We start from the raw sequence: 17391 nt of genomic DNA on the forward strand, positions 1-17391 counted from the left end.
TGATTCACCTGGGAAACCTCACAAAGCAGTTTACCTTGCCCCATGTGGTCGCTGAGTGGGAATCAACCCGATGGCACACAACAACATTGTTACGGCATCACATGTTCCTTTTCACTTGGCAGTTACAGAGTTGCACCAACATCTCTTTGATAGTAAAATTAGAACTTGCTGGTTAAATGCTGACATCTAGCACTTTATCAGCCCTGGTGGTGAATGGTTCACACGTGAGTCTGTGATCCGAAAGGCCCCTAGTTTGAAACTACCACCCACTCTGCAGGAGAAAAACGGGCTTTCTACTCCTGCAAACTGTTACAGTCTCGGAAACTGAAAGGGGAGTTCTACCCTGTCCTACAGGGCTGCTATTAGTCACACTGACTCCATCACCTTATCCACCCAAACCTATTAAAGATGTCCTAAAATGTGATTTTCTGAGCTTATAAAAAGAGAATCCTCTAATTGTCCAACTTTCTAAGTTGGGCAATCAACTCCATTGAGTTTACTCAGAAGTGAATCAGCCCTAGAATATATCTGGGCCATGACCTTAAAACTTCATCAACGCGGCACCTGCCCCGGCAGACTACTGTTTCTAAAATGAAAGAAGAGATACGCTTATTAAACACCCCCGAACAGCATACTGCTTTTCCAAAAAAAGTAGGTAGAGGGTAGTTCTAGTGTGAGAAAACCACATTCATTTAGAGCTCAAAGAGCCTTAGCGATCACATCCAGTCTCTTCAAATTCTGGATCAGCTAGCCTCAGAAAAACAAAGAAGTAAAGGGGTTTGCTGAGGCCAACAACTGACTGACTGAAGGTTTCTGATGTGGTATGTTATATTCTTCTTGGGAAATAGGGATTCTTAGGAAACTCAGCGTTTATGAGTAGGAATATTTGTTAGTCTCCACTTCTCTCAGTTTCCAGATTTCATTGCCTGCTTCTGCTACGATCACAAACTAAGAAACTCAACCAGAGAAAATAAATGCACTTATTACATCTCATGGACAGCTGATATTATGCTGAACACCCGGATGCTGTTTGTGGAGGCACTGTATTGACTTGGATGTTTGATTTTGGCCAGTGTGTCCTCAGTCCAAATCTTTTTTGGGGGAAGATTCATTTTCATTAGTTCTTTAGCAAAATTCTGATTTTCTAACTGTGGGTATTCCACAATGGTCATTTTGTGCATTTAATTTTACAGGTCCCTGCTATCTTAACTATGTTTTCTAGTTTCAAAGGCCTTTTCACTAGCTTGACAGTTTATGCCAATTATCCCTCTAATCAGTGAAATCAAACTGCCCCCATCTAACCTCCAAACCAGTGCCATTCGTCTAAGGTGACCAGATTTTAACATTGGTAAAGCGGGACACCATTGATAAAACTCATAACCTGGCGAAATAGTCACATGGCAGCCGAAAACTGTATACCCTAGCTTGTCATGCGTTCTTTCCAAAAATTGGGACTGTTTTAAAACGCCGCGGGATGTGGGAAAAAATTGTTAAAAATCGGGACTATCCCGCCCAAAGCGGGATGTCTGGTCACCTTACAGTTGTCACCTTCCACAGCTGCAGCAATGGCACCATTTCCTGGCTCCTTAGGCAAAAAACCTCAGGGTTATTTTATTGTTAATAACCATTTCCTTTGATCCACTAGATTTGTCCTTCAAAAGCTAAGGATGTACCAAGCGGCAACAACAACAACAAAAAAGCTTTGAATTTAAGCACTAATATGGAAAGAGGAGACCACTAAGGTCATTAAGAAGATTACTCATGCCTGTATAAATGCTAGCTGGACAACTAAACCTCTAAAGGACCAGAAGCTTATGAAAAATAATGAAGGAGGATCTTTAAAAACCTATGCCTTGAGGAAGAAAAGCAGTGCATGAACAAATACATTTCCTGGGAAGGTAGAGAGAATAATTTTAATAGAAAACCAAGAGCAATTCAACTCCTCTCTTGCTTTAGTCTTCTCCATCTAGGAGAATGCTCTGCAGACTGAAAGGACATGACAATAACAGTGAGAAGCAGTTACAGGCCAGACTGCATCCAAGGAGCACCACGTGGTACCAGGTAATTCCAAATCTCAATGAATTACAATTCAAGACAGTCAGTGATGCTGCTACAGATATTAACAGAATCTCCATTGGTAATTTGGAGCAGTCTTGGAAAGTACTGACGGTACCACAGACTGAGGTACAGATGCTTTGGGTTTTTTATGTAATTTGCTCCTTCTGAATTGTGCTCTGATCTGGTTAGACCATCCTCTTATCTGTTTCCCCACCACAGCTTCTTACGGAGAGCTGGCAGTGCCACGGTTACGTGCTTGCTCACTAAGTGAGAGATTGGTGGTGCAAACTTCTCATCTCCTACCCAGTGGGTCTATAGGAGAAGAGATCTGTGGCTTCCTGTGGTGATGACTGTACAGTTCCTCTTGATATGACTGACCTATAACAAATTACATGACATGTGAATTATATGCAAATCAAACTGTTAAAAAGAAAGGAAGAAAAAAGGATTTATATCCCAGGAAAGTGTGTGGGGCCGTTCTACTCTGTGATATAGGGGTGCTATGAGTTGGAAATTCCTTGATGGCCCACAATTAAGCACATGCTTTCCCCTTTATTCTTTTATCACCAATATATTTCATCTATTCTCTAACTCATGTCTAAAATGTCTACACAAAGCTCAAGCACGAATACATTCCCAAAAACTTTCTTGAGAACTACCACTATACTTAAATAATTAATATCAATTGAGGGCTTATTATATGGTAGGCATTCTAACAACTCATTCAATCCTCATTCCAACCCTCTGAGGCAGGTACAATTAAAACAGATTTCATTGATTTTACCTATGGGGTTGAGACTTGGAGAGGTTATATACCATATATACTCAAGTATAAGTTGACCCGAATATCAGCCGAGATACCCAATTTTACCACAAATATGGCATAAAAAAGGGGCTGAAAAACTCGGCTTATCCTCGCGTATATATGGTAACTTGCCCTGAGTCACACTGGTAAAGAAAGGAAGAAGTGGAATTTGAACCCAGCCTTAAGGTTCATGATCTCACCCACACATCTTTATTCCCTGTTGTAATTATTCTTAGCAGAGTATTTCCATTGTTCTTTTGCATACATTAAGTTCCCCTACCCAAATTTTAAGGACTTCAAATTGGAAGATAAAAGATAGCATTTTGCCTTGCTTCATCTTACCAAATATGAAGGGGTTTTTAAAAGTTCTTGGGAAAATTAGGCAGAGATAATGCAATTTTCTCTTTGAACTTACTGAAGCCCCTCTAAACAGAGGTTAAGCACAGAGGAAACCCTCTAAAAAAGCTCCACTGAATTAAATAGCGAAGGATGGTTATCTCTTGTTGTTCACCATCAAGATAAAATGTAAAATGCCAGTGGTTTTGAGATGCCTACAATGTGAATTAAGTGATTTTCAAAGCCGTCACATGATCTCAGGGAGCATCTACGAGGCAGAATCAGACGTGTGGATCCAGGGGCATGATACTGCGGTGCCTGACAAGTCTTCTCAAAATTTTCCATAATCCTCCTTGTTTAAAAATTTATCTTTCCATAGTATATATATTTATATGTATATAAATAAATATATATTTATTTATTTATAATAGCAGTGACCTTTTTAACAGTACATTTATAAAATGTACATGAACAACCTAAGCAAAGCTTAGGGTTGATTTTAGGGCGAGAGTCACAGCAGACTCTGTACTGAAATGTGCTGTACTACCTAGGCAGTTTGTTAGCACTGTTTCCCTTAATGTCCGCTAAAACTGAATTCAGCATTTATGTTCCACACAGCATTAAAAGTCAAACAAAAACAACAGTCTAATATAGCATATGAGGAGGGAAACAGAAATCCAAAGTACGGAGGGTTGTCTTAGTCTTGTCTGTTCCTGCAGTACTGTTGTTTGGTGTTCTTGTGTCAGCTGTAACTCGGAGCAAGTCTGAGGTACAACAGAGTGAAACCCTGCCTGGTCCTCTGCCATCTTCACAATCACTGCTATGTTTGAGCCCAACGTTGTGGCCACGAGGTCAGTCCTTCTGGTTGAGGGTCTTCCTCTTTGAACAAGTCCGTTAATTTCGCAAGTTTGTTACTTTTTTCCAGAGATCGATCCCTCCTGACAACATGTCCAAGTAAGCGAGATGACCAGTTGCCGCTTCTTCTGTTGTTGTTAGGTACCACTGAGTTCTTTCCGACTCAGAGAGACCTTACGCACAGCCAGGTCTGGCCTGGCCTGCGCTACCCTCACCGCTGTTTCTATGCTCCAGCCCGTTGTTGCAGACACAGCGACAACCCATCTCCTTGAGGCCCCTCCTCTCTCTCACTGCCACTCTCCTTTACCCAACATGATGTCCTTCTCCAGGGACTGGTCTCTCCTGACAACAGGTCCAAAGTAAGAAAGATGAACTCCCCCACCCTTGCCACCAAGGAGCTCTGGTGGTACTTCTGAGAAGACAGATTGGTTTGTCCTTTCAGCAGTCCGTGGGATTTTCAACATTCTTCTCCAACACCACCATGCAAATACATCTATTTTTCTCAGGTCTTCCTTATTCATTATCTAACTCTCACATGTGTACGAGGCAATTTAAAATGGCCTGGGTGAGACACACCTTGGTCCTCAAAGTAACAGCCTTGTTTTTCAATACTTTAAAGAGGTCTTGGGCAGCAGATTTACCCAATGTAATGTGTCTTTTGACCTCTTGACTGCTACTGGCTTGCTTGCTCGATCAACTTCACATTGCAGAACCTGGTAAACATGTTTAATTTCTTCATCCTCCACATTTGTGTACATCTGAAGAGTAAGTCATAATAACTGGTCTTCATTGCAGGTGTAGGGCTATTGCCCTAGCTGTTATCACTGTGTGTTAGGATGCATCTTGACAGCACTTTTTGCACGAATGCAATGCTGTTCTTCTGCAACTTATCTAGTACAGTGGACCATATGGTTATGACTCAAAATAGCCAGTGCAAATCAGTCAATTGAAGTTCACAAGTACCTACAATAGCTATCCTCAAGCAGCCCATTTCCTTTTTCACAACTTCTAATTTTCTGACATTCACATTTTGTACATTCTACGTTCTGATTATTCATGGGTGTTTACAGTTGCTTCTTATTTTTGTGTCATGCATTACCAGCAAATGAGAGCCTCAAAAGCATTGCTCCCTCCACATCATTAACGTGGAGTCTACTCCGAGGAGGCAGCTCTATTCGTCGAATGTTGAGCGCCTTTCAACCTGAGGGGCTCATCCTCTTTGTACTTGACCAGTTTTGTGGCTATTTATAAGGTTTCTGTGGCTAATGCCTCATCAGTGGAATGCCCATTCCTTCCTCCATGATATAAAACAGCTAAGTCCCGGGTTCAAGAACAGTGATCCATCACTAACATGCTCTAATCACAGGAGACTATGGAAAGCAGGCACTGAGCAGTGAAAGAGATATGTCAGTCATTCAAAGCACTCGCACACTCGTATTTTAAACTCTCCAGTGCTCTGTGAACAGAATCATAAACCTACCATGTCCAGACATACCTTTGTACATTGCATGCAAAAATCAAACTGACTAATAATGACCAACACATACTGAATGGCAAATGAAGATCAAAGGAACACGGAAGGAGAAAAATGATCAAGTGAAAAACCAGTGACACACACACAAGCTTTCTCTGAGAACCACCCCTGAACACCGCCTTCTGCCTGGGCTGTCTGGTGGCTGTGGGTGTCACACAGAATTGTCTACCGAGCAGTTTAGACCAAAGGTAAGTGCCTGACTCAAGAGCAGGCAGTCTGTGGCTTGGCCTACTGTCAATCACGCAGCCTGGTGTGAAAGACAAACTGGACTAGTCAAATTCTCTTGTAGCAATCTGAAACGAGTAAATAATGAATGAGGCAATTAGCAGCAGACGACAATGCTGCCTGAGCACACAGAAAGCAGCCAAGAGGCTGAACCAAGGCCACAGAGAAGCATCAAAGGCCAGAGCTCTTGGGAGGAAGAAGCCATTTAAAGAAGGGGTTACAGACCAGACGGGAAAAAAGAAGGGAGGAAAGAGGATGCAAACTGGCAGTGAGAGATCAAAGCGATGCAAGGACCTGCCATGGGAGCGAAACACAGACGGAGAGAGGAAATAGCAGGAGAGAGAATGAGCAGGTTATAAAAGGAGTCCCCTAGAATCTCCTTCGCTCCCAAGAACTAGGTAGTTTCTGTGCTCTGTGTCTTTGCTCAAAATACAAAAGAATCTTTTTTCCTAAGATATTCTGGGTGAGTCTCAGGCTCTGTTCCCCACAACTGGAATATAGTTAGAACCAACAGTAATTATCTAGGTTAATGAGAATGTGTACAATCAAGACAGGTTCGTCAAAAGCGAATCCAGCATGAGACTTTTCAAATGCGGAGGCCCCTGTGGTGAGCCAGAAATTGCCCCACTCTTCACACAGGCAGGACACTCATTTCCTTGGTTCTCACGAGGAAGCCACGCCAACAGCATGCCACAACGCAGCGTGCAGTCTGCGTTTTAACTATTGCAACCCCAACTTTGAGCAGCCTGGGTATGTATTATCAACTTGGGTGGAACGTTTCTTTGCCACTGAGTTCTTAACAGAGCACACTTCTTTACAATGAACTGTTACCTACGAAAGCCGGGATGGACGGAGAGGCGAGAAGCACTTACTCAAACCGCAGTATACCAAACACTCCCTGCCACGGAGTCAATCGACTCATAGCGACCCTCTTGGACAGGCTAGCACTGCCCCTTCGGGTTTCTGAGACTGTAACTATTTATGGGAGCTGCGGGGGGGGTTCCCACTGCTGGCCTCGAGGCGAGGGTGGGATAATGTTAAAGGAGTTGTTAGACCGGCAGAATGGAAAGAATAAACAGGTCCATGTGGCTGGGTGCCACAGAGTGGGTCCCAAATTGTCACGACCTTGTGTACAAGAGAACAAAGCCTTGCCCTGGTCGGCGCTGCTCTCACGGAACGTACACAATCAAGAAATAACACATATAAAGTGCAAATGGCTGGCTGCTGTTTAAATACCAGTTCTTTTATTTTCACAAACTATGACCTTATATTTTCACAAACCAACAAAGGACTGGAGGCCAGTAGTTGGTGCCCCGTGTAGATGGGGCAAGTGTCCATTTTTCCTTAATTTCTCCTGTTGCCCACCAATTCCTGTGGGGCTAGTTTGTAACCTCTGTTCTAGAGATAGGGGACCTAAACCTCACCTGGGCATCAACCTGTAACATGATCATTGTTAACCTATAAATAGCAACACTGCTCTACTCAGGTACTCTGAAATACTTCAGAATCCCTCCCTCCAATGCCATCCTGGACCTCAGGACATTTACATGTGGATATAAATGGGCACCCGGATCCTTTCTTGACTCTATGCTCTCCTTACCTTTTCTGTCTGGCTTGAGGTTTCTGTCCACGGGGGGTGGTTCACAGTCTGCAACAGGCACTGGTCTTCTTGGAGGGGTCTTGGGGCTGGACCTGAAGCCCATATGAGCAGGAGGAGGCACTTGCATTCCGAGGGAAGGGAAGTCGAATGTCCCCGGTGTCATGGGTACATAGTTGGCTTCCTGACTGGGTTCTGTGAAACTGCTGGAGTGTTGCCGCGGAGGCGAGTTGGGATTCATAGGGACATAATTTTCATCCAGTTCCTCGCTTGATACACTTCCCACGGTAAACACATTTTTTATTTTCTAAAAACATAGATATTTCTTTTAAGAAACAACCACTGTTGTTAAATGGGCAAACACACACGCAAGTCACACCAACTCCCATGGACAGGAGGGTACTGTTCTTTCAAGGTCTCCTTGGTCGCAGGGTGCTAACAGCAGGTTCTGACAACAGTGTACAATTCAGGGTGCCAAAGGAGATTATACTTACAAAGTGGTTGTGGAAGCCTTCCAGCGAACTAGAGCGGTCACTTGGAAATGTGCGTGGAATATCATAGCAGTCTTGAGAGCTGGCATCTAAAACAGAGAACAAACCATCACCATTTCTTCCCATCTTTGTCGGGTTTTAGGGTGAGGGAGGAACGGCAGCCTAAGAGTTCTCCCTCATTTCCCACACACAATAGCTCAATCTCTTACACACACACACACACACACACACACACTTCTAAAGGAACGTTCACAGCTCACACAACAGTATCCTCAATTGGTAAACTGAGCACAGATACGCCTAAGCTAACCAATACCAGTATATGATTACAACAGTGAGTAAATGCATAGGCCTGGAACAAGATAGGGTTATCAGAAGATGGAGAGAAATACCTCTATTTTTTCATCTTTTGCAGAACCTTGGGGGGAAAAAACCCTCCTAACCAAGTTTTTCACGTACTTCAAGAAGAGAATTAGAAAATAGTAATGAATAGCTAAATAAATATCAATATAAGTTCCACTCATGGTGTCTTAAATCTTCAAGTTCATGAAGATTTCAAAATTGGAAATTATAAAAGAGATCAGGTTTATTAGTTGGATAGAGATTGGTGGGATGTCAAAGGATATGGCCTTTACCCTTCAGGCCTGAGACTAAACTCACCCCTGCATCCGAATAATGAACTATTTCAGATCAAAAGGACGGCGTCTGGAGGGTTAGGAGAGGAGGAGGAACGGAGGCAGGGCACACGGAGAGGAAGTGGGAGAAATGAGCGCACACGGAAGAGGATCGCAACAGATGGGCTGAACCAGGACGTGCATGAACTGCCGGCTATAAAGCCAAGATCTGCTCTGTAAACGTTTACCCAATTCTTCATGAAACAAACCAAACCAAACAACAACAACAAAAACTCCTACCTCCTCCCCAAACAAGCCAACAACAACAAAACTTTTTACATTCTTCTGGATGCGATAATCCTATTGCAAAACGCACCAAGAGATTTTAGAGAAACGTTTTAAAACGTTGGCTTTTTCATATTAGGAATTTAAGAATCTCAGAGAACAACCCAGCCCCAGCTCGCTCCTTTCACAGTATGTAACGTTTGGTGGCGGTCTTTGGGAGACTGTTTAGGAAAATCATGTTCAACTGCAGCAGTTCTGGAAGTGGCTAGAGACAATTGGGAAGGGAGATTCCACACATAAAACTAAAAGCAAACCAACAAAAAATACCATGGCCTGGGCGGAACTGAACACTGCTTGTCAGGCTCCATGAGAAAACGGCCCTTACAGGAAGGAAGGAAACACAACAGATGTGACAGAGAGGTGTCCGTATTGACACAGATACAGGAAAGGCTGTAACCCCGGGTGCTTGGTGGCTGGTCCATTTCCTGCTCCTCTGCCTCGTCCAGGAAATACAGCAAGTGGGAGCGAGGAAGACATTTTGAAGGTCATTCGTGTTCAGAGGTGAAAAAAACCCCACTTTTTCCTCTTTGCAGCAGAGCACGCACAGGCATTCATTCGTGCACACTTGCCTTCTCTTCCGGAGACTTCCTGAAACTAGTGTCATTGCTATATGAGCAGGCGACTCCACCACGGAGGTAGGAGTGGGGGAGTGTAAGGAGGAGAGGACCATCATTTACCATCCCACTAGGCACAGTACAACAAATACTGCGAACAACTGACTCCCGATCATGAAATCTGAGAGACGATACATATGCCCACCAGAGCTGACCTTTCCGCAATCTGTTTAGCTCCACAGTGGAAATGGTATGGCTCCGTGATGGCTGCGCTCCTGCTGCAGGAATGCAGTAACTGCTGTCCGTGTCGGAGGCCGTGCGGGTGATGCTGCCCGTTTCCACAGGAGACCGGTCATACGCGGGATGCGGTTTTGGTGGCCGAGGTGGAGGAATATCTGGAATAGTTTCTAGCTTGGACGTCTGTCCCAAGGTTCCTTCTGGAAATGTTCGGGGGATCTGGTAGGTGTTCCCGGGCGTTGGAGGAATGTCGTAACTAATAGATACATGCCTCATCTGAGTCTCTACACTCGACGTCCCAGATGGGGTGTTAAAGACATAGAGTTCTCCATCGGCTTCAGTACTCGATGGAGACACCTTTGGTAAAACATCCTGGGAATAGCTCCTGGGCAGGTTATAAAGGCTGGAGTCTACAGTGACAGATGCAGCACGTGACGGGGGACAGTCGTACATCATCTGCTGCTGAAAAAAGCCATTCACCCCATGCTTGCTCTGGGAAGAAGCGGCGTTTTTATGAGAAGGGACATTGTCGTTGCAGTCTGTTTCCGACGAGGAGGATTTTGCCGAGTCAGCATGTGTTCTAAAATCAAGATGGTCATAAGGAGAGGGGGAAAAAGTTGAGTATGATAAAAATGTTGAAATTGCATTTCAATAAATGTATTTATAGCATAGCAATAAAAAACACATGGCTTTTTAGAGTATGATCTGTAGATTCCAAGCACATTTTTTTTCGTTTCTGCTTTCATGATTGTACACCAGACAACATAACCGCTACAACAGAGTCAACAATAATTCCTATCTCCTATCTCTTCATACTCTTAACTCCTCTATTAAATCCACACTTAAAACCGCCATTTCCAAAGCACTGGGATTAGATACAAAACTGTCAGAAAGGTAAATGATTAAGGCACAGAAGAGTTTTCCTCTGAAAAGCAGCCAGAAACCCAGTGGCAGTCCGATTTCTACATTTGTTCCTTCGCCCGCCATCGGTAACCTCATTGTTCTGTAAAACTAAGTGACACCACGGTATTAAACCATTTCATGGCGACCTAGATGGAGGTGGCAGCTTAGTAAGATATATTCCTTTCTACTCATTAAAAAAACAAAACAAAAGCATTTAGCCTCTATGACAAAGAGGATCAAAATAGAAAGCAGATTTGACCAATTTGAGCAATAATTATTCTTGAGAAATCATCCTGGAGAATAGTTTATGCTTTGCATACCTTTTCAATCTTCACATTTCAGGACATCACAAAATTGGGCATAAGCCAAAGTGACACTAAAGATATCAGCAACTCATACTTTTTTTTTTTTAACTCATACTTCTTTAATATGAAGATAAACTCCACTACCTATGCATGCTTTTCATAGTCTTGTGGAAATTTAAACTCTCTACTTCTGGAGCTATTTTGGTTTCTGAGCGATAGCTGGTGCTGGGTGTCGCATGCGTTCGTTCGTTCATTCAACTTGCTCCCACTGGGATCAGAGAACCCATGCTGTGGTCCTCAGATACCGCTTCTCCCCTCCGGTTACTCCTGTGCCTCAGCTAACTGGCTCTTTCTTTCCTCTCCTCCTGGCTCAGTCCCCAAATCCTTTCTCACGTTTGCCTTAACTTCATCTTCCACTGAAGGATCACAACTCCCTTCTTCACACCAAACTCTTGGTTTCTAGATTTTCAAGCTGCTTAGAGGGCGTTTCTGCTTTGCCTGAAGTGCCCCACCCCAAATGCACTTTACTTGACTTCCTGCCCAGGTCTTGGTGGCCCCAACCCTATTGCCACCATCACTACCTCACATTCAGCCCAATGTCTTTGCTGAGATTTATATAAATTAGTTGACTTCATCACATCCCTATTCCTGGTACTACGTATGCTGTTATAAGATCAATATTTTCAAAACAATTTTCATATCACTCATCTACTCCGAGAAAAACCTATGAAGGGTCCATATAAGTAGCGGGGACTACATGAGGACCACACAGTGCTTCACTGTGTATTGAGACAACTAATAATTCAGTTCTAACTTTGTTGTCTCATCTTATTTCCCACTATTCACAGAAACAAACCCTTTGCTCCAGGAAGACTTTCCCCTTTGTTATCTCATCCCTATCACCCTACCACCCCCATTCCTACCTCTCCTTTTCAAATTACTAATGGCATTCTCCTACCTCTGACCAATTCGGCGTGAATTCGAAGCCCATTACTCCTATGCCATATTCTCTGTCTTAAAAATATTTGCACCATCTCATCTTGGAGTGCGTCAAGCACCTCGGCACATCTAAATTCTGCACTTTATTTATTCAAACATGCAAGTTAAGAGTGGCTAGAGGTATAAGGAGTAATAAGTGCAGAACACAGCCGAGCAATGATTTTCAGTGTCCTTGGCTAGTTTACAATGTAGTGGTGAGCACACAAAAATATCAAGCCATTTCCACTACTATGATTGCGACGTGGAGGCTGACCAGCATGCTATGGAAACCCAAACCTACTGCCATTGAGTTAATTCTGACTCACAGCCTCTGCAGGACTCGGAGGCTGCCAATCTGTACAGAAACAGACAGCCGCACCCTTTCTTCAAGGAGTGCTTGGCAGGCTGTGTTGTAGATCTTGCTTTATTAGCCTAATGCATAAGTAACTTCACTTCCAGGGCTTAAAGCAATGGGGTGGTGGTGGTGGTGGTGGTGATATTTATTCCATCCTAGAAGTCTGAAGACTGGTTCCTAGAGGAGCACATGACTGAGGGGAGTCATGTAGGATGAACAAGAGTTTGCAGGGCAACTCTTATAATAGTTGACTTAATTCTATAAATACTTATGTTTGATAGACTTTGACTTCCTAAAATTTGCTTCTATACTCTGAAGGCAACTTTATTTGAAGGGATGCTATCTAATATGAACATAATTCGTTGGGACTTCCACAGCATCTAGCAAAATGGTGGGCAAACAGTAGGTACTTTACAGGTATTTCAGAGACTTCGTGGCATAGTGGGTTACATGTTAGGCTGCTAACCACAGAGTCAGGAGTTTGAAGCCGCCAGCCCCTCGGCGGGATACAGACGAGGCTTTCTACTCCTGCACAGATTCAGTCTCAGAAACCCACAGGGGCAGTTCCACTCTGTCCTAGCGCGTCTCTATGAGCTGGAATCAACTCGATGGCAGGGAGTTTTTGAGTTATAGGTATTTGTTATTCCGTGTTCACTTCTGCAGAACACAGCTCAGCAATGATTTTCAGCATACCGTATATACTCGTGGATATGCCAAATTTTTCAGCAGTTCTTGCGGTAAAATTAGGTGCCTCGGCTGATATTTGGGTCTGCTTATACTCAAGTATATATGGTAATTTCTTCAATTACAACAGAAAGCTGTGGTACCAGTATATCACTGGAAGATAAGATACAAAAATAAAAAAAGATACTGAAAAAATGTCACTTAGCTGTTGATTTTGAAAAACTGGACATTGAAAAGCAATTTCAAAGTTCCATAAAGTAAAAAGTTAGTAGCACAGCTTACAGAGTTGCAAGTGTACAGTTTTAAATTATCACAGCACACAGACAAAATCAAATTAGAATCTGAGATTAACTAGTGCTGATTTATGTAATTATTCTTTGTTCTTACAGGTAAAATCCCATTACAACAAATACCTAAAAGCCCATCTTTGGAATACCTGTGGATCTTAGCAAATTATAAATGTATCATTTTGAATAAGTGCTTTGTCTGTGCCTAGCCCATGTAATAGTAACTTTTTCTGCATGAAAAATAATTGTTTTTCTCATAAAGATATTTTATATCTTATAACCTCCTGCTTAGAAACATCTTTCACGTTTATTAGGCACATAGCACTCTCCTGTTTATTCTGCAAAGTCCCATGAAGTACCAGGTAACCAGTGACGTCTCTGAGTCACAGAACTCCGTGGTTTTACCACCACATCGCTCTTGATGGCAGAGACGGGCCTCTCACTCCTCACACAGCAACACTGCGCTCCAGCTCCCTCTTGTCACTTCAAGCATCCAACATTAGAGGACCAGAATGATCGAATTAAAACACTGTATATGTTAGAAGAGGAGGGATGTGACACCAGCCTGGAAAGTGACAGGAAAACTGAGGATTTGGGAAAGAATTATGACTCTTCCGGCCATGCACTGAATTCCACATACTTCCTCTTCCTTAGTGCTCTGTAAAAGTAAAGCTCGAGTGCTTCACTGCTGGGTAGGGAGGCCTGAAAGGCGGTTTTTAGCCATGTATTTATCAACTTTCATTATCATCACTACAGTCCATCGAATTTGCTATATTGGGATTTTACCTATATGAGTAATTTCTCACACAGATCCAAAACAACACACTCACTGCAATGGAATCGTTTTGCTTTCAAAATCTTCTAGTAGTAGATAGTCCTCGCCTTCTTCAGAAACCAAAGGTGACCCTTGGCTGGTTTACAATCACATAAGAAATGGAGCAAGATCACCATTTAGAAACCAGTGAACTGTGTTAAGCAAGTAAGACTGTCAAGTCTGTAACCAAGACTATGAACGTATAGACAGAATTCCCAAGGAGCCTTGTGGATTAAATGGTTCCTTGGTCAAAGATGGCAGAGACTGGATGCTTTCGATAAAAATCTCCTGAATATCAAAAATCATCATGGAAGAATGCAAACCAGAAAGATAAACCTCTGCAGATGGCTTAAAGTGGGATTCTTAAACTTACACAGACACACACGCATGCACACATACACACATGTGACTTACCTCATGGGTTCAGGCTTCTTGCTTTGACAGTTGATTAGCAAGAGGTAGTCTTGAGGATCCTCCTGGATGCCAAGAGGCTCCAGGTGCTGTGGAAGGTTAATTATCTGGTAGGGAGGAGGTAGAATAGCAGAGGCTGGCTCCATCAGTGTGCAGGGTGGTGCTGTATTTATAGCTAAAGGTAAATCAGCTGCTTGCAAGGAGGGGCCAGGTGGCTTCACAGCATCTGCAATGGGAAAGTTACACTATGACAGTCTCTCCTATTTCAAGACCTTTTTAAAATCAAAACCCCTCAAAACTTTTGAAGTTTGTAGATAAACTGTTTAAACACACAAAACCAGAATATTACACGGTAATGTCACACTTAAGACAAATGATTAGCTAACTGGCAACCTATGTAAAGAAATAACTGACCCTTGGCACAGAGATTTGAAGAGCAGGTTCAGTTCTCCATGCTAGAGGCTTAAAAAAAAAGAAGCATGGTTAACCCTTCCTGGATCAATCTTCTTCTATGATAATAAATAAATGGTTTCTAAGTCAAGCCAAGTTTTCAAGGAGACCCATTTTATTATGTGGCTTCTATAGCCCCTTGGTGCGGTGGGTACCAGGGTCAAAGTTGTATATGTTTATTTTGCTGTTCATTCTTTCGCTTTCTACTCCTCAGCAGACTAGGCAGACCGATACTCAAGTTCAAGGAAAAAGACTTTAAGGCAGGGTCCTCAAACTGCGGCCCGCCGAGGACACTTATCCGGCCCGCCGGGTGTTTTTGCCCCGTTTGTTTTTTACTTCAAAATAAGATATGTGCAGTGTGTATAGGAATTTGTTCATAGTTTTTTTTTTTAACTATAGTCCGGACCTCCAACGGGTCTGAGGGACAGTGAATTGGCCCCCTGTTTAAAAAAGATTTGAGGACCCCTGCTTTAAGGCATGACTCTTTCTTCACTCACAGCCTCCTTTGCCATTCATGGGTTTCTCTAAAATCTTCACTTAAAAGGACTGACAAATGAAGAGGGTTATTATTAAGCATTTACTATGTTCTGAGAAGAGGAAAAAATTGCTGTTGTTTATAAAGAAACAACCTGACAACCTAGACATTAAATCCCAAATAAAATTATCCTTGGTCACTGATCTAACCAATGACCAGTGATATAACCAAGGGCTTGGTTAAATGACTGACCAAGTATAATTTGAAGGGCCCAGAAGAGAAAACTGCTCTGTGATCGGATTAGGAACATAAGGCTATATGTAATGCAGAACAAGGAAATGCTTATATAGGGATATACACATTTATTTATTGTTTCTTCATAAAGTAAGATGCGGTTGAACTGAAATGGAGGCTTTTCTTCTCAACAAGACATTACATAAAAGACCCTCAATGTGGTATGAGTGTATGTACAGAAAACACCAAGGAGGAGCTCTAGACTCTATGAGTCCAAGTGTTTTTGGGACTATCATGTGCAATGAATTTTAATATCCATCTATACAACACAACAAATTTGCTTAGCTCATTTTATATTTCTTCATCCTAGGCAGGGAAATAAGTACATACCTTAACAGTAACGCTTAAATACTAACATCTTAGTATGGCTACATAACACAGACTACCTCCAACTGTTTGTTTTCAAGACAAGCAAAAAGGTTACAGAATGCCTATGCTTCACTAAGCCTTGCATGTAGTAAATGTTCAATAAATGTTTCAGTCGCCCAGCAGAGAGGCATCACTTTCTCTACATCAAATTTTAAGTAATGAAAGCACTCAAATCTTCAAGGCCGTTCAAATGTGTATGCAGCTTGGAATTCCCTCTACAAGAAATTGGCTAACCACGTGTTGCTGTTAGCTGCCATCTAGTCACTTCTGACTCACGGAGACCCCATGTGTTACACAATAGAACTGCTCCCTAGTGCTTTCTGGGCTGTGATCTTAGGGAAGCAAACCACCAGGACATTTCTGTCATGGTACAGCGGGATGATCCTTTAGGTTAGCAGTTAAGTATAAACCATTTGCTCTACCTAGAGACCTTGTGGTCGCTACTAAACTCATGGCCACTAAGTCAATGCCATTTCACAGCGAGCCTATAGGACTGAGCAGAACTGCCCCTGTGGGTTTCCAAAGCTGTAAATCTTTCTGGCAGCAGAAAGCCTCCCTTTCTGAGGCTTGAAGACCTTGCTGATAGCGGCCCAATGTGTAATCCACTACGCAGCTAGGGCTCTTTGACCTCTATGTCAGAAAACTTTCAGTTAGAGAATTTGGTCTCAGTATATAGAAGTTGTGTTAATATTAACCTTTTACATCTTATGATACTGCTCCATGAAATGCCAAGTCTTCATAAAGCTCCAAGACCTTATTCTGGGTGTTAATACTAATTAAGTCTTATTAAAGGAAGGAGATAACAGAAAAAGGAACTTTCGGGTATTATGTAACACAATGCTCTAGTTTCAGGACGTATTCATGCAGCCTTCAATATAAACACAACTCAATGTAAAGAATATTAAAACCCTCACAACTAGACCAATAAGTAACATCACGATAAATGGAGAAACGATTGAAGTAGTCAAGAATTTTCTCTTGCTTGGATCCATAATCAGTGCTCATGGAAACGGCGATCAAGAGATCAAAGGACACAGTGCATTAGGTAAACCTACTGTACAAGACTGCTTTAAAATTTTTCATGACAAGATCATTTTATTGGGGGCACTTACAACTCTTATTACAATCCACACATCAACTGTATCAGACATATTTGTACATGTTGACATCGTTCTTTTCTAGACATGTACTTTTTATTGAGCCCTTGGTATCAGCTCCTCTTTTTTTCCCTCCCCCATACTACCCTCGTGGCCCCTAGATGGATTATAAATTATTATTATTTTCATATTCACCCGGACTGCTGTCTCCCTTCTCCCAGGATTTCTGTTGTTCTTCCTCCTGGAGAGGGGTGTATGGTTATGTGTGGACAGTAGAGATCGGTTCCCCTTTCCTCCCTTCCTCTCCCTCCGCCCCCA

The 17391-nt window shown here is 42.6% G+C and overlaps 1 protein-coding gene across 2 annotated transcripts in view; it reads right to left on the bottom strand.

Moving 5' to 3' along the window:
- Positions 1-17391, bottom strand: part of GAB1 (GRB2 associated binding protein 1) — a 148011-nt gene that overhangs the window by 15231 nt on the left and 115389 nt on the right. For both annotated transcript variants that reach the window (XM_004708747.2, XM_004708746.2), the window contains exons 3-6: positions 14392-14614; positions 9630-10231; positions 7905-7990; positions 7414-7717 (exon numbers count right to left, since the gene is read on the bottom strand). In XM_004708747.2, the coding sequence (XP_004708804.1) occupies positions 7414-7717; positions 7905-7990; positions 9630-10231; positions 14392-14614 (1215 nt within the window). The remainder of the gene's footprint in view (positions 1-7413; positions 7718-7904; positions 7991-9629; positions 10232-14391; positions 14615-17391) is intronic.

The sequence above is a fragment of the Echinops telfairi genome, unplaced genomic scaffold (assembly GCF_000313985.2).
Source record: "Echinops telfairi isolate 266 unplaced genomic scaffold, ASM31398v2 ScPeMD7_5868;HRSCAF=6743_0, whole genome shotgun sequence".
In the NCBI taxonomy this organism is placed as follows: Eukaryota; Metazoa; Chordata; class Mammalia; order Afrosoricida; family Tenrecidae; genus Echinops; species Echinops telfairi.